The 18,393-nt window shown below is 40.9% G+C and overlaps 1 protein-coding gene across 1 annotated transcript; it reads right to left on the bottom strand.

Annotated features, from left to right (window-relative positions):
* Nucleotides 1-7,189: 7,189 nt before the first annotated feature.
* Nucleotides 7,190-13,259, bottom strand: C1H13orf42 (chromosome 1 C13orf42 homolog). Its single transcript, XM_042457716.1, has 3 exons — nt 12,843-13,259; nt 9,057-9,198; nt 7,190-7,452 (listed from the first exon to the last, which is right to left on the bottom strand). The coding sequence occupies exons 1-3, from the start codon at nt 13,257-13,259 to the stop codon at nt 7,190-7,192; spliced, it is 822 nt and encodes a 273-aa protein (XP_042313650.1).
* Nucleotides 13,260-18,393: the final 5,134 nt, after the last annotated feature.

The following is an 18,393-nucleotide window of genomic DNA, read 5'->3' as shown; positions in this document are numbered from 1 at the left end:
ATTTCATTGACTAAGAGGGCTGAATAGACCAGTTTTATATGTCGGCCTCAGGCCAAAGTGGGGGCATGGTGTTCGCATGACACACACCCTGACGCTGTCCTGATTCTGCCGTCATGCCATGCACCCAACTGCACAGCAGGTGGCATCATGGCTCTCCTTTGGCGCTGCCTCCAGATGACACAGTGGCGGCAAAGGCACGGTGGCGGAAAAGGAGCTGCATTTTGCCATTCCTTTTAGCACCGGTGAAAGGCCAGATCAGAGCTGTGGTGTGCAGTTGCTGCAGATCCAGCAAGAAAAGGGGAGGCATGGAGTCCTCCTTATGGACAGTCTGTTGAGCCCCTAAGCATACTTAAAACATACACCCACTTACTTGGACAGAAGTCTTGTTTTTGTTTTTTAGCTGACTTAAAAAAACTCTAACCAAAAGTACTATCACCTCCTTGGTTCTTAAATCAGTGTAGGATTGCAAAAAAAAATTTGTACCATATGTACAAGATACAGAAGAGCGTTGAGCAATGTCAAATAAATAGCAGAAGGATGCACAAGCAATTACTCTGTACGAACAGGAGTGCTGACAAATTCATAGTTGTCAAATTTCACTTGCAAATGTTGCAGAGGTATAGATGTTTACCTGAGATTTTCCCATGTTTCTTCACCATATTTCTCTATAAGAAGAGATTTGAGGCAAGTGTTGATAAATCCATACTGGGAAGAGAAAGAGAGAGTTTTGTACAGGAGTGGGTAGAAGGTAGCTATGTATTATGCATAGATCTCCGAGCAGTTTGCAATAAATCAGTGTCTGAGTCTCAATTTTTTAATAGCAGGAGTCATAAAAATGTCTCCCACCCCAACTGATAATTATACTGTTGAATGAAGAAAGCTTTGGATAGTTAGGAATGGATTTTTGTGTCAATTCCTTCACAGTTCTGGTCATCCAAACAGATTCCTAGCCTCAAAATGTTTCCATTTTTCAAATACATCATTATAAAAATATAAGACTAGACTAAAAGTTAATTTTGCTTAATTTTTGCTCCCTATTTCCTACAATGGTCCGACCAATATCTTCTCGGAAAGTCCACATGTAGGACATGAGGGCAGTAGCTCTCTTCCAGTGTTGCTCCCAGCAACTGGTATTTAGATAATATAATACACAGCCAAAGCTTGGTTGCAAACTAGTTGTTTGCATGGTGGGCCCTTGGTATCTGCTGAGGTTTGGTCCCAGGACCTCCCATGGATAACAAAATCCGTGGATATTCAAGTCCCATTTAATACAATGGATAGTAAAATGGTGTTCCTTAGATTAATTGGTAAAATCAGGGTTTGTATTTTAGAACTTACACATATATTTTTTAATATTTTCAAACCATGGATACATGAATCCATGGATAAAGAATCTGTGGATATGGAGGGCTGACTGTAATTTATTTCTTCATTTCGGTAATGACTTGTAGCACTCAGATCTGTCCCTGTCTCCCTTAAGGGTAACTAAAAGTCATTATTTCCATTCTCAGACACTGGAAAACGAACAGCTACCTTTTATAACTGTATCAATTGTACCACTTTGTCAACCTGGGAACTGAGATCTCTCCAGCTTTGACCAGTTACTTTAAAAAAGTAATCTTCCAAGCTCCACATGTAGCTGTTATGACTAATAGCTATTGAAAGACTTTTTCCATATACATTTATCTAATCTCCTCTAAGAGCCATCTAATCCAGGAGTATTCAACACACCTTAAGGCAGCAAATGTCATAAATTAATTGTGTCTTACATTGAAGAGTTTGTACTCTTCTGGGTTTATTACTGATACATATTATTGGCCGACTCTGGGTTCTAGTATTATGAGAGGAGGGAGACAAAACTTCTCTCCATTTCACTTTCTCCACACTATGAGCAATGCTATAAAATTCTGCCAAACTGCTGGCTCTTTCCCACCCCATAGCCCTCAAAGCAAGACAGTAAGAAAAATGCTTCCTCACCATAGTATTGTTGCTTTGGACCGGTCACAGTAGGCTTTTTCCTGAAGCTGGTATCATTCTGATCTAACATTTGGTTGCACGACTGACCATTAAATGTTCAGTGAACAGAGTCCAGGTCCACAAGGAATACTCTGCACTGAATCTCAGCAGAGCACAACACCAGAATGCTCAGTGTTGGGGATAGTATTCCCTATAGTAGGGTTTCGACTCATTTTCAGAAAAAGCAGCTTTGAGCCACTTTTTCCTGCCATCCACTCCAGCCCATTTTTTCTTTACTTGACTCCCCTTGGTGGTGCTTACTCAGGCAAAACTCCCTCTCCTTCTTGCCTTCCTTTGGACCTCTCCTCTCTGAGCTCCAAAGACAGCCACAGAGGGCACTTGCAGCTGCTGAAACCTTCTGAGATCTTATCAGATCTCAGCCAATCACTCTGGCCAAGGCAAGGTGTTCCGTGTTTTCAAATCAACTCTGACTTATGGCACCTCTGTCCTATGGTTTTCTTGGCAAGATTTATGCAGAGGAGGTTTGCCATGGCTTTCCTGTGAGGCTGAGAGTGTGTGACATGCCCAAGTCAGCGAGTGGACTTCCATGGTTGAATGGGGATTCAAACCCTGGTATCCTGAAGTTCCAGTTCAACATTCAAACCACTACACCAGACTATCCTCTTTAAAATACCTTTACACATTACAATCAATATTTATTTCCCAACTCAGAATAGGGATGCATTGAGACTTGCAAATTTTTCTCATCTTTGATTTGACACATTGAGACACCTTGTTGAGAAAATGGTCAAATGACACAAGATTTTTTTGATTTGCTTGCTTTTTAGGCATTGTTTGTGAATAATTTATCTCTGTGTGGGTTTTTAAAAAATACTTTTTATTCCTCCCCAAAAAGTCTCCAAATGCAAAAACAAAAACTAATGCCCTTGTCAAAAATGCACAAAACATAAAAATAAAAAAATAAAAAATAAAAAACCTTGTAATCTTAAGGGGTTTTTTTTTTTGTAACAAAAAAGTTTACAGATAATTTTGTAACCAAAAACATGTACACAAAACTTTTGAAAATGTTTGTTCTTATACGTGAGAACAGAATAATCAAAGATTTAATCCCTAGATCAGAATCTAATGTTCATCACTCCCCATGACTTGAAATGAAGGAAAGGAACAAATGACATGAAGCCAAGACTTATAAAAACATGGAGTGAAGAGGAAAAGAAATGCACAATGCATCCTGGACCCTCCAAAAAGTGAATTGTGTGTCCTTTGCTTCATGCTGTATATTTAATTGTTAGTTCCAAGCTCTTTTCTCTTGAGAAACAATCCCTGTGGTAGCTGTTAATCTCTCATGTCAGTTCTAACTAGCTAGTACATTTTCTGTCTTCTCCTGGGAAGGCTCTCTTCAGCACTGTGAAAATAGATTCTGCAACACACCAGAGCATTCGCCTGTTGCTCCTGCTGTTCTGTGTATGTGTTTAGGGATATTGTTTGCTATTTCAAATTTCCAGCATACTTGCATCCAGTATGGCAAAGTGTTGTTTATTAATTACTGTGCAAATAAGAAAATCCTTGAGTTCTAAATGAAAATTTCAGGAAATACAATACAGGCTTACACCGCAGAACTGAACACAGAAAAAAAAAGTCATTGTTTTCTTCCTGAAATCTTGCAAGAAGAGTAAGATTGGAGCATGGTAATTATACTTGGATCACCCTGAAAGAATGGGTCAGAAATTTCAGGTGGTTCAGAACATGTAGAGTGCTGATGGAGGTTGAGCATGTGAAGGTCCCCCTAATATTGTGGTTGATGCCAAATGTGATGACATTTCCTGAATAAATGTGTGGGCAGAGTTGGCATCTTGGTTTGTGGCAAGGCTTAGTACCCATGTCTCCATCTGTGTCATGTTGAGGAAGTAGACTGAAATCTATGAAAGCTCATGCTGCCAACCTCTTTCTTTCGGTTAGTCTCAAAGGAGCTACAAGATCTCTCTACCTATATGACATTCATGTATGTTTTGTATACACCTTGTACATATATCATGAAGTGATTTGATACACTATATTTTTAATATGTTTGTGCATGAAATAAAATTTTTGTATACTGAACCATTAGAAAGTAAAGGTGTCACTATCTCAGCCACCCATGTGGACAATTTTGGAATCCCAGATAAGGGAGACCCATATCTGTAGTGAGGGTAAAATGGGCATAATAGAATTCCTTTTTCATGAATAAATAATGGCTGACAATACTGCTACTCCCTCCTCCATCCCCATTGCCAGGTAGGGAGTAAGGTGTACTTTGTTAGGGTTTGTTTTTTTTCAGGACTAAAAGTGCTTTTGGAGAAAGTGTTGAGTGATTTTTTTTTCAAATGTTAAGCAAATAACTTTTTAGAAGGGTTTTTTTCTTAAAAGGAACTAAAAAGCATTCCAAAGTGATTTTGCTAAAAAAACCTTGTTAAAATTTACTTTAAAATTTTTCTTTGTGCTATCAAGGGTTAGTGGTTATGGGGGCAGATTAACAATATAATACATTATTTTGGAAAGTAATGTTCTACCCTTTGCCTTTGAGGCACAAGGTGACTTGGGAGAGGTTCTGTTTTAAGGTGCCTCATATTTACAGAACATTCTCCGCAAAGAGATCTGTGAAACTGATGAATGGTGAAATATCAGTATCATTGGCTTCTGGACAGTATTATTGTTGTTGCTGTTTGTTCTTCTTTTTGAATCCCAGTTGGCTTACAGAAACACATACCATTAAAAGTACCTACCATGAAGACATTACAATATACTTAAAGATAATTAGAAGAATTAAATAGAACTTAAAAGCAATCGGAGTGTGGTAGAGTCTCCTTCTTTGGAGGTCTTCTTTGGTGGTTTTCTTTTCTTTTGTAAGCAGTTTTGAATATATTTTTTTCAAATAAAAGAGTGATGTGTGTTGCCGTTTAGCAACCCAGAAAGCATTACATTGGTTTCTTGTTGTTGTGTTCCTTCAAATCATTTTTGACTTATGGCAACTCTAAGGTGACCCTATCATGGGATTTCCTTGGAAGTATCTTGAGAGGGAGTTTGCTATTGCCATCCTCTGAGGGTGATGATGAGTGTGACTTGCCCAAAGCCACCCAGTGGGTTTCCATAACCAAGGTGGATTCGAACTCTTGCCTCCCAGTGTCCTAGTCCAACAGTCTAACCACTTCACCATGCTGGCACCTTTACATTAGCATCCTTTGGTGGTGGGGATCCTCAACAGAATATTCCATCCTGGCTGCTAAGGAAAAACTGGCAGAGGTCACTGCATTTATAACTACATAAAGGAATGCTTGAAGGGATCAACCATCAGAACTTATTCAGAGGACTTGCTGCAAGCAATGGAGATCTTTGGCAAGGGCAAGTGGGTTGCTTCATGATGACATGGCTAGCCCCCATTCACCCGCAGGCCACAGTGCAATGTGAAGAAACTTCTGCTCACTGCAATGTAGCTCAGGGGCAAAAGGGGGTGGGCTGCTTTATCCTGGAGCACCTCACTCACCCATGCCACAGACCTCTGTTGCTCAGAATGGCTCCTTCAAGTTTAAGGTGGGTTCCATAGAGTATCTATGATTGTGGCAATAGTGCCATGGTCTTAAAAACATAGTCTATCTTGAATACAGAACACGTAACGGACCCGTAACGACAATTCAGCCCATACCTAATATTTGCTAACAAATCAGACGATATCATAAGAAGTCTTATCTATTTTCTAAAGTGATCTCTTCCTTGTGCAGTATCCTATCAAGAGTGTCCTATAGCTGAGTTTGGATGCATCTACACTGAAGAAATAATGCATTTGGCACTACTCAGATCCATCCTATGGAATATTGAGATTTATAGTTTTACAAGGTCTTCAGCCTTCTCTATCAAAGAGTGCTGGTGCCTCACAAAACTACAAATCCAAAGATTATGTAGGATGGAGCCATGGTAGTTTATGTGGTGTCAAACTGCATTATTCTACAGTAGATGCCTTTCTCCAAAGAACAGTTTAGTGTGAATCTGTTTGTAGGGTTACAGCTGTTTTCTAGGAGTATGAAAAAGGCTTTCAGAATTTACAAGGGCATACAGGGGAAAACACAATTATGTAGATGTGCCACCATGTTGTGCATTTTTGTACAGTGGACTGGAGTCTGTGTATGTTTGAAGAGTCGAAGTAGAGATAATATATTGTAACAAAGCTACAAGTTGAGGTGTACCATAGACACATTACTCCTGGGGCCTCTTGGACAGTTGTTTCTCCTTTTTGATTTCCCTAGGCTGAAGGGAGGAATGATGCTGCCATGTGGAATGGAGATGATCCTTTCCACCTTCCCACCAACCAGCCATTCTGCCGGAAGCAATTTTTCTTTGGATTGTGACTTCTATCCACATAAAATGGATAACATTTAAGATATTTTATATAAACACACACATATACGGAGTGCCTGATGATTTCCATATCCCTAAAATATCGTCAGCCCCTTGGACATCTCCTTTAAAATTGGGACTAAAACCCAATGCTAATTTGCCATCCCACTGACATGGAAGCCATGAAATTTTATTGCGTGTGCACCATTTTTATGCTCCCACAAAAGAGGAAGGGAAATATAAATTCGAAAGGATAAGAACTGTCAGGAAAAATGGGTTATAAAACTCAAACAGGTTTTATTTAAAACCTTTATTTAAAAGGTTCACAAGGGAAATTTTTTAGTCTTTCTACTCTCTTCCATTTAAAAAAAAATATCCTGGGTGTGTATTCCTGCAGCAGCATTACTAAGGAGAATAGTAAATTGTGACCACAGAAACATTAAAATATGTTACAAAGGAAAAGGTCACAAAACAGCATTGCCATGAGGAAGAAGATGCTGTCTATCTATCTCTCACAGTATAACAGGAAAAGTCCAGTAGATGATCATGACACTTGAGCTGTTGTATTCTGTATATGGCAAGGACAATTAGAAATGGATGTGCTTTTGTGTGTGCATGTGAGGGGGCAAATGATGCTTTTTCCAAGCTAATAAATATTACATTGGAAGTTAAATATCCTTGCTATTGAAGCGAACTCTCAAGTGAAAAATCTGTGAGCTGCATGCATCCAACAAATAAGGACTATTGCAAATCTACAGTACAAAAAGACTTTGATTGTGTAGGAAGGGCTTTCACTTTTTAGGCTGCCTTCGCATGGAAGGGATCCCGCACTTAGTGTTTCTCATTACTTCCAGATCAATGCTGTTCCTTTTGGGCTTAAGTCCATTTTGGGCTTAAATTTCAAAGTATTAAATGCTCCCTCCACAGCTTTAGGGAGATACATTGGGTATCTTTGTAACTTCTTTCTGGAGTTGATTGTTCTTCCTTGGCTGTTCTTTTCAGATTGGCTTGTTGTCTTTGCTGCTTGGAGAACATCCTGGGAATGCCTCCGAGGGGCGCGAAGAATCCAGTTGGAATGTATGCTGTGTTCTCTGGAGCTGGTAACCACTGAAAGGGGAAAGCACCCATTAGAATGAAGACACCGTCACAGCAACGCAAACTCAGAACATAGCAGGGCCGCTCTGGAAAGTATCCCGTTACACTTCTTTTACAGCCAGGTTCACATAAAATTTATCTTAGAATGTCAGCTACTACTTACTAGAGTCCTATGAGCAAAAATTTTGGTGAGTAAATTCAAGTCTGGTTGTAAGGAGGCTACACCAGACAGAAACAACACACAGAGAAGTCCAGAGGTCTGAATGGATGGGAGATACATGGCACAGAAAAAAGCAGGGCCAGGGCACAACCTCATGATATAGGTTTTAAGCTAGTGACAGAAAAGAGAGAAGAGGCAAGGGAGTCTCTAGTCCACATGAGAGTTAAATTGAAAAGGAAATTCTACTGCTATGATGACTCCTCATATTGAGGATGACTCCTCATACTGAGGAGGGAGCAAGCTTGTTTTCTGCTGCTCCAGAGAACAGGTCCCGGAACAATGGATGCAAGCTACAGGAAAAGAGATTCCACCTTAACATTAGGAAGAACTTCCTGAGAGTAAGGGCTGTTCGACAGTGGAACAAACTCTTTCCTCGGAGTGTAGTGGAGTCTCCTTCCTTGGAGGTCTTCAAGCAGAGGCTGGATGGCCATCTGTTGGGGATGCTTTGATTTGGATTTCCTGCATGGCAAGGGGCTGGACTGGCCCTTGTGGTCTCTTCCAACTCTATGATTCTATGATTCTTTGATGGCTTTCAGGTCAGTGGGATGGTACATCTACTTTGGATAATAGTCTACTGTCAAGGAGCTATCCAAAATAGTGATTCTATTTTGGGGTTGGGGTTTAGCACATCAGATAGATCCTTTACAGTTTAGACTAAAAACCAGAGTGGATTTTTAATTGTCCCACTGACATGAAAGTCAGTGTTTGACTGTGTTGTCGCTATTTTATAACCGCAGGACTATGGTGGAAAAACACATATATGATAAAATAACTCTCCTCTGTAGATCCAGCTAGAGAGAGAGAGGCCCCTTCAGAATCTAGTCCTAAAAATCCCAAGGTTTCAATCCCAACACAAGGAAACTGGGTGGCAGATTATATTCTAAAAACGGTTACTTGGCAATGGAGAAGCAGGCAAATCCAGGCAAATTCATGGCACTGTATAACCTGAGCAATGGACACTACCCTTAAACCTCCAATACAAAGGGCGTAAAAAGGTCATCATTGCTCTATTCTCTCTCTATTTTTTCTGCAGCCCTATTTTGCAGTACATCTGTACTGGAGAGAGTGAAAACTCACTGCTTTACAAAGGCAGGATCCTCATTATTGTTGGAAACAGCAAAGATTACTGGAGGGAGGATAAATAAGTACAGTCATTACATGGAGGCAGGTGGGATTTTAAAAATACTTTCTTTTGTAACACAAAAAACATTGAAAATGTATGCTTATGACTATTTATTCTGCAGTTGAGAAGATCACTCCACTGTTTTGGTTCTGTTTGGGCCAGATTAACTAAAGCAAGGATTATTTTTATTCTGACAGCTATACAATGATGAGCAACTATATAAATCATCCACTGTCACAGCAGCTCTCTGTAAGATGTCACCTGTGCACTTACCATCAAAATCGACGTCTGCATGTGGACGGTCCCTCACAATTATTTTTCTGTGCCTTTCTGCATCCAGCTCTGCAATAATTGCATCAAAATAAGCTATTGCCTCAGCTACCTCTGAACTGAAGACTTTTTTCTCTGCTGAGACCTGTTGAACAAAATGAGAGGCTGTGGGCGAGATAGAATAAGCAGACTTTGACGTTGGACAGAACAATCCAGCATTCAAAGGTCTAAATTCAGTTCACAATCCCAACTAGATGGAGCTCACTCATTTAATGAACCACTGAATGATAAATCAACACTTAGATAAATTCCATTGATGCAGCAGGCATTGTCCAGTTGGAGTTTTTAACTGGATCTGGTTTAGGGTGGAAATCATGTCCTAATCAATTTGAAATGTATGTCTGGATGATTTTAATGTGCAATGGTAATCTTAATCCTATGTTTATGTGTTTTAACCTATGTGTTTAAATGGTTTCATGTCTTCAGTTATATGTTGTATTTTAATCTATGTATATTGTATCCATCATGAGCCTTGGGGAGAGGCAGGTAAGAAATAGATTTGCTGTTGCTGTTGTTGTAGGACTGTAACACCCCAAATTCTCACCATTGGTTATGTAGGCTAGAGATGCTTCAACTGAAGCTCAATGACATATGGAGGGCCATATGATTCCCATCTTTGAGTAGCGCCACAGGTACTATAGGGAGTGATACGATGAACCAGAGTATTGGAAGGAGGCTGGTCAATGTGCTTTGACACAACTATCTCTTCTCATTGGCTAAACTGTCCTTTAAATCCTTTGCTGCAGATTTACTTTTAGATTTATCTGGATTTTCAAATGTATTTTAGGCTACTGTTTTGAATTGTTTGTGTGAGGTTTAAATGTTTAATTATCTTCTTAATGATTTTTGCTTTTTAAATAAACATTCACAAGGAACCGATCTGAACCAAGGAGCAAATCTGAAATTCAAAACAAAACAAATTTAGAGAATAATCGATATGAACGATATGTGCAGCATAGGCATGCATGCAACCAAGAGGGGAGAATAAGAGATGCTGGTGAACAAGGGCTTCAGTGTATCAACATGGTCCAGTTTCACACTGTAATTGTCTCATGTACAAGAGACAGAAAGAGGAAAGAGAGAAAAATAAAATGCATCCAGTATCTTCCAGGTCAAATCATTGTATGAAAACACTGAAAAATAAAATAAAATTAATTAATTGAATGCAAACTGTCCCTGGAATACTACCATTGTGTACTATGTAGCATTGTAAACACATATCTATGTAGGAATTCTGGTGTGATCCTCTGCAAATTCCACGTACTAGTAAGCAAGCACTGTGATCAATGAGTTCATTCCCCTGTTGATCAGAAGCAGCTGCCTGACATTCCTATCCCCTTCTGTGTGTGATCTACAGTATGACAGAAAAAAAAGGTCTCTCTTGCAAATCCCCTTGCACTGGAGATCACACTCGTGTGAGAGAGGATGGGAGTGTCAGGCAGCTGATCCCCAAATGACAGGGGAACAGACTCCTATGGCAAATTACAGTGGCTGCTTGCTGGTATGTGGTGATAGGGGGCTGTCAAGGTCCCTATGCAGTCCCTAGAGATGTGGTAGCTTAGGGGTTAAGATGCCAATTCTGATGATTGGAAGATTAGAAGGCTGACAGTTCATGGCCCGAGTGCTGCATGATGGGGTAAGCTCTGTCACTAGTCCTAGCTTATACCAACCTAGCAGTTTGAAAGCATGCAAATGCAAGTAGATAAATAGGTACCACTTAGATGGGAAGGTAACAGCGTTTAGTACAATCATGCTGGCCATATGACTACCAGAGCAGTCCTCGGACAACGCTGGCTCTTTGGCTTAGTAACGGAGATGAATACCACCCCCTACAGTCAGTTACGACTAGACATTCATGTCAAAGGACTACCTTTATCTTTACCTACATAGCCTCTAAACAAGGGGCTGCATGGGAATCATGAATACGTAGCAGCTGCAAATGTGTAAATGTAGGTTATGTGAATTGCCCAATAGGGTTCTGATCAGTTCTTGCACTTTGAACTGAGTTGCAGCAAAGTAAGTTGAGGGTGAAGGGGAAAGTGGGAGGAGTAGGAGGAAAACGGAGACATTTTAAAAGTTGCTGGAAAAGTGGGATGACAAAATTAATCAAAATTGTCCCTAAGTGGGAGAGATGGGGAGGGATAGGTGCCTTAATTCAGAAGTCTATATGAATCCACCTACTCCAAAAATTAGAGCTATAAGAAATTGTAGTCTTACAGGATAAGAAGATTTAGTCTGTAGTGTTAGTTGGAAAAATTAGTATGCAAAGGGATCTTGTATTACTTTTGAGACTAACTGGGGGGAAAAGTTGGTAGCATGAGCTCAAGTCTGCAAAAGTTCATACTAACAACGTCTTTCAGTTAGCCTCAAAGGTGCTATAAGATCCCTTTGTGCAATGCTTATCTATGTAAATGAAGCCCATTCACATACCATTAGACTTCACTATCCAGAGGAACTGAGCGGATGGATTATTTTCACATAATATTGTTGTGGTGCATAGATCAAAATGCTCAATTCAGGAGTTAAAAGTGTATTTTACTCTACAGGACTAAAATGGGATATTGCAATCCCAGAGGATACTTGGATCTCATTTTGGGGGAAAGCCAGGATACAAATTCAAGATAAATAGACAAACAAATAAATGAATTCCTATGTTGCTCCTTTTTCTTCTACACAAGGTTTGTTTTATGAAAAAAGTTTTTCCTGATTCCAAGCAATGCGAGAAAATTAGTTAGATAAGCTCTGAGGCACATCTAATTTTTCTCTGTGTATTTTGGTAGGTCATAACGGAGGAGGCTAAGTGGTCTGGGATCTGGTAGATCCAAGGCTTCCCCCTCTTTGTTCATTACCACACTCATTTTTGACTCTCTTTAACATCAGAGTTCCAAAATGAATAGATGGGAGGGACAAACAAAAGCATAACAAATCAGAGCCAAAACATATATTTTCAGGAAAAAAATAGATTTATCCAAAGGAAAAGGGGAACAATAGAGAATCCTGTCTGTCATTCCCAAATCTTCCTTAGCCATTGGATGTAAGAGACACGGGTTCAGTTTCATTCAATGGGATCCTTTGAGTCATTTGTCTCAGCTGCTGGGAATGTTTCACATGCCAACTGTTCAAGGGTTTTTAAAATAAACATCTTATCTCACTGAACTGATGGAAAAGAGTGCACAGGACATAAGGGGCAGTCCTAGCATAATGGTTGTCAACTTTCAAATTGAGTGTATGAAGGGTGAAGGTGCATGAGGGCATGACAGTTGAAGGAGGGCCTCTTTTTAGGTTGGATATGAGTGTTGAATGTGAGCAATGTGAGTGTAATGTTGTCCTGACAGCCAGTCTTGAGTAGAGTTATGAACTGGGACTTGAGAGATCTGGGTTCTTGTTCCCACTGCACCATGGAGGTCACTGGTGAACCTTTGGCAATGATCTCTCTCTCTCTCTCTCTCTCCCCCACCAACCTACCTTACAATATTATCATGATCATAAAGTAGGGAGAGCCATGAATTCTGCCTGGAGCTCATGGGCAGAAAGGCAGGTTATCAGTGAAACAACCTAATAAGCACACAGTAGTATAAATGAATATGAAAGAGAAGTCAAATGAGAGACGGAGCAAAATAGCATTACTACGAACAAAGAAAACCCTATTAGAAAATGTTTAGGGGTTCTCAATCCATATCTGTGCATGATCATGACACTCCTCTACATTAGCGTTGCTTAATTCCCTACCTTGGATGATTGTACAGGAGGAGGAGGGGCTGGCGGCTTTTTCCTGCTCTTGGAAGATTTTGTGGACAACGGGGAAATTTGAGATCCCCTGTCCATAGACTTTAGGTCTTTGATGCTCTCAAGGTATTTTTTCCTCAAGGCTAAGAGATCTTGTAGGTACTGCAAACAGTCTTGGGTCTTGGAGTACATCCACGCCTTTTCTTCTTCCTTCATCTGGCCGCAGGCAACCGAATCGAAACTGATGGTGCTTTTGCTTTTTTTGAGTGGTTCGCAGAACCTTTGCTCCTCGCCTCCAATAACATACATGGAAGTGCTACGGATCAGCTGAACAGCAGAGCCATCGTAAGCAGGGATCCCATCTGATAGACTCCTCCGGTGGGAGCTGGGGTGAAATATGGCGTGTATCTTTCTTAACATAGTGCTCCTCCTTCTTCACCTCATCCATCTATCATTCGCCTTCTTCAGTGCATGAGTTACTCATAGAAATGTTACCATGTGCATTGTCACGAGAATCCAATATCCGGCTGGTTCAGTCTTCTTCTTCTGTTCACTTAGTTGAGACCATTCTCAAGGATGAAATAATACAAGTTCCCTCCCGCATCTCTTTCCGTGACAAGTTCACCTTCTAGCAGCACAGTGAGTTGCCTTTCTTGCGCTGACCATGGTACTGAACAGCTTTTACAACGAAAGAACGAAATCCAAAAAAGACATTTTGCTAAGCAGCAAAAAGAAACAGCTGAGTATACTTGAGTATTTAATAAATCTAAATTAAACAGTGCCAACAAACCAGGATCCGCTGTATTCCTCCTGCTCACATCTATCTACGTTAGATCAGCGTATTGCAGAACAAGGCAACAGTTCAACTGCTCTTCGAAGGGGTTTTGTTTTCTCTGCTATGGCAACAGAGAGATGGTTACAGCTATCTGATAACACGCCATTGTTCAGAATAAAGTGGACTAGAGTAACTAGATCCATTACACTCATGACAAATGCCTGATCATGGGAGACTGGCCATCAAATAAAATGCTGTTCCAAAAGACACTTGCCTAATAAACAATGATAGTTTCATTTTTTATTTATTTGTTAACACATCCAGCTTCACATGGGGTGCATCTACACTGTAGAAATGATGCAGTTTGACACCACTTTAACTGCCATGGCTCCATCATACGGAATCCTGGGATTTGTAGTTTTGTGAGAGCCAGCATGGTGTAGTGGTGTGAGCATTGGACTTTGACTCTGGGGACCAGGGTTTGAATCCCTGCCTGTCTACAAAAACTGACTGGGTAACCTTGGCCAAAGCATATTCTTTCAGCATCAGAAGATGGCGGTGGCAAACACCCTCTGAAGAATTGCCACGAAAACCCACCTTAGAGTGGTCACAAGTTGGAAATGAGTTGAAGGTACATAACACAACAACAAGGCACCAGCACTTTGGCAGAGAAGGCTAAAGGCCTTGTAAAACTAGAAATCCCAAGATTCCAATAGGATGGAGCTACACAACTTAAAGCGGTGTTAAGCTGCATTATTTCTACAGTGTAGATGCTCCCAGAGCACAAAGCAATTCCATCAATTCTGGTAATTTGTCTGAAAGGCTTGTATAATGGAATTGACCATGGCTTACCTTTATTTAAAATCAGGCTTTCTGAAAGGAGACACCAACAGTCTTTTTGCTTTGAGTCCCACTGCTCACTTAGAGTTATCCACCACCATTATTTTAATCCATCTTTCTTTCTTTCTTTTTTCCTAGACCGTCAGTTCTCTGTATGGGCACAGAAGGACAAAGTGGAATTGAAATTGGACTCATATGTGTCTCAGAGGTAAGCAGTGGGCACAGTTAGAGTTACCCAAACTCAGACAATAATGTGTGACGCTTGGATTCCTCGTGGCTTTAAGATACCACTGAGTAACATGCAATGGTTTGAATGATCCAGATCTTTACCCAAACAGATAAAGGCCAGATGTGTGGTGGAAATGATCAATAAAAAGCAAACCATTCCAAAAGGAATATACGACTCTTGTTGTTGCTTTGTGTGCCTTCAAGTCATTTCCAACTTACAGTGACTCTAAGCCAAACCTACCATGGGGTTTTCTTGGCAAGTTTATTCAGAGAGTGTTTACCGTTGCCATCCTCTGAGGCTGAGACTGAGTGACTTGCCTAACATCACCCAGTATATTTACATATCACTCTTAGCACATTATATTTCTTTCTAGTGTTTATCACCTTACAGCATCAGAAATTATTATTTTCCCACTTTCCCAGATATTAATCCCCATCAGGGACGTAGCCAAGGGGGGGTTCTTGGGGTCCGGACCCCCCCTTCCATTAGAAAAATGAATGGTGTGTGCTGCTGCGCCGCAGCGCCCAAGCCCCATTATAATGGTGGCACTTAGTCTGGACCCCCCCTTCCTAAAATCCTGGCTACGTCCCTGTCCCCATGTTGCTACATCAAACCCACAAACTCTCCCTTCTTCTCTTCTTCTGACTTGGAGATATGGACACATACATATACACACACACACTTGCATCTGGGAGAATCTGCATTAAAAAAAAAACCTTGACACTGCTCACTAAAAGATTCAGGGAGATGGCTATGGCCCTAGAAAGTGTAATCCCCATAGGATATCTTCTACCATCACAGGCCCTTTCATTCTGTCATCATTAAAACTTATCCATTTACTTTGCTATAGAAAGAGAAAGTGTTGTGTAGTGGTTAGATGCTTGGGCTGGAAGTTGGGAGATGGGGGTTTGAACCACACAACTGGCTGGGTGACTTTGGAACAGTCACTTTCTCATAGTCTGGCCTTTCTCACAAGGTTGTTGGGAGGAGAAAGTGGGGAGGAGAGAGGCTCTCATACTACCTTGAGGACCTTGGAAGAAAGGCAATATGTAGAACTGAGGGTCAGAATTAAATTCAGGATGTGTTGGGGGTGAACGGATCCATGCTCAGTCCCCGTTCTCTGAAGTCTTGGGAAGACCTCAGAAAGGAAAGAAGAGCAGAGTGACCTCTTGGTCTCCACTAAGATTTGGTTCCCGGGCCTCCCATGGGTACTAAAACCCATGCATGCCCAAGTCTCATGAAATACAATGACATAGTAAAATGGTTTAAATATTTGAAGGGATGACATATTGAGGAGGGAGCAAACTTGTTTTCTGCTGCTCCAGAGAACAGGACCCGAAGCAATGGATGCAAACTGCAGGAAAAGAGTTTCCACCTCAACATTAGGAGGAACATCCTGACCAAGGGCTGTTTGACAGTGGAACACACTCCCTCCGAGAGTGGTGGAGTCTCCTTCCTTGGAGGTCTTTAAACAGAGGCTAGATGGCCATCTGTTGGGGATGCTTTGATTTGGATTTCCTGCATGGCAGAATGGGATTGGACTGGATGGCCCTTGCGGTCTCTTCCAACTCTATGATTCTATGGTTTCCCTTACATTAAATGGCACAATCAAGCTTTGCTTTTGGGAATTTATTTTTAACACTATTTTCAAGCTGTGGATGGTTGACTCCATGGATAAAAAATCCATGGATACAGAGGACTGACTGTAATTGTTCAGGTTAGCATAGTTCCAAGACTATAGAAAATCCTCATATATCCTAATATGACTATGGAGCCAGGAGCAATATGTGAAAATGTACTGAAGTAATCTGGATGTCTACATACACATTAGTATAGTTTTTTTCCTGTGCTGGACTTTCAAACCGTGTTAAACTTAGCCAACACTTTTTCAGCTTTGTCAGAAGTGTCCGAATGAGTCTGGATTCGTTTTAACATATTACTTTATTTCAGTACTGGATATAAAATTGTACAGAAGTATATATGTACATACATCTGAACAGATATGTCTGGGTTCTTAATTTAAACCCACAGGATCAACATTGAAGTATTAAACCATAACGAAAGACTTTTCAGAGATGTGAAAAGGAACCGGTCAAATGGTTTCGCAGCTAAATATTTCATGGCATATAAGATTACTGGCCTTGAAAAAGAAGCTCTTGTATCTTGTTCATTCGTATGGCTGCTTCAACCCAACATGGTTACGGTTATATGTGTTTTTAAAATATGGTTGTGAGAGGTGGCTTTCTTTGTGGCTTTTCTAGTTGTAATGATGATCGTCTGGCTTTAGAAACAAAATGGTTGCTAGTAATAATCATATTTTTTTCAGTGAATGATACAACGACATCAGTATCATGACGGCTTGTTGTTGTTATAGTTGTTGTTGTTGCATACCGTCAAGGCATTTCCAATTTATGGTGACCTTAAGTCTAACCTATCACGGGGTTTGCTTATATAATTCTGGACCTTGCTGAAATGTGAGGATAAATACACAGGGGTTGTAACCCCTTTTAAACTAAATTGTACATACTGTAGCTTTAAAAAAGGAAAGGTCCTCCATTGTGAGCATAGCTCAGAAGCATAGATTTTTACATTTATGCGAGTGTCTTTAGCATTTTGCTATGGGCATGTCCTCCATTTTTCTTGGATGTTCTACATTTTGCCATGCTTTGTCCTCCTTGGCATTGAGGACACATCTGGTCACCTGGACTAAGGCTCTGGAAAGGAGGGATTCCCTGCTGGGCAGTAGAAACCCACCAGGTGACCTTGGGTGAGTCACACTCTCTCAGCCCCAGAAAGCCCCATGATAGGTTTGCCTTAGAGTTGCCAAGAGTTGGAAAGAGCTTGAAGGCACACAACAACACCAACGACAGGAAAAACTTTTCCTCTCCCTGAGAAAGTCAATGAATAGTGCTAGTGTGACCAGGAGCCAGTGTGGCCTAGTGGTTTGAGCACTGCGCTCAATGGAGACCCGGGTTTGAATCCTGGTTCAGCTGGGGAAACCGGTGAGCTTGTGAGAATCCCGAAGTAATTTTAATTGTTAAAATTATAACAATAAAATAACAGTAAAATAATCCTGAGTAGGGCTGTCCTCTCTGGTAACAAACATTGTTATGTTACATTGTGTGGTTATATAAATGAGTACATCACAAACTATATCATTATTTTTATATGATACACACAAATTGTTTATAGCCCTTAAAATCCTCTAATTTTGTCCACCAGATATATAACACCTATGTATTCTTGACTTCCCACCCAACTCTATTAGGCTTTCTTATTTGAAGTCAGCCACTCTCTTTCATTAAATTATGTGAATCCTTCCAAACTACTGCGTGGCCTTGGGCGAGTCACACTCTCTCAGCCTCAGAGGAGGGCAATTGGCAAGGGGAAGCACACAGACCCCTTGGAGAAGCTGGCCACTGAGGGTCGTGGAAGGGACCTGAAGGTACACAACCACCACAACCACAAGGACAAGGGGCTCTGGAGGGAGGAATGCAAAGACCCCTAAGCCTGGAGGGAAGCAGGGGCCACAGGGCGGGGAAGGGAGGGAGGGAGGGAGGGGGGGGAGGGGGAGGGGGGGGAGAGAAGAGGAAAGGAAAGGAGAGAAGAAAAAAAGAGGGGGGGGGGGGGGAGAGGGGGGGAAGGGGAAGGGGAAGGGAAGAAAGAAAGAAAGAAAGAAAGAGGAAGGAAGGAAGGAAAGAAAGAAAGAA

The sequence above is a fragment of the Sceloporus undulatus genome, chromosome 1 (assembly GCF_019175285.1).
Source record: "Sceloporus undulatus isolate JIND9_A2432 ecotype Alabama chromosome 1, SceUnd_v1.1, whole genome shotgun sequence".
In the NCBI taxonomy this organism is placed as follows: domain Eukaryota; kingdom Metazoa; phylum Chordata; class Lepidosauria; order Squamata; family Phrynosomatidae; genus Sceloporus; species Sceloporus undulatus.
This window is presented reverse-complemented; position numbering and strand designations above follow the sequence as displayed.

Bases quoted from the DNA above. Each gene is read 5' to 3' on its own strand.
- C1H13orf42 (XM_042457716.1), bottom strand. From the start codon at position 13,259: ATGTTAAGAAAGATACACGCCATATTTCACCCCAGCTCCCACCGGAGG. The intron at 9,199-12,842 runs GTAGGGAATTAA...TTTGTTCAACAG, and splicing joins CTCCTGTACAATCATCCAAG to GTCTCAGCAGAGAAAAAAGT. The intron at 7,453-9,056 runs GTAAGTGCACAG...TTCCCCTTTCAG, and splicing joins TGCAGACGTCGATTTTGATG to TGGTTACCAGCTCCAGAGAA.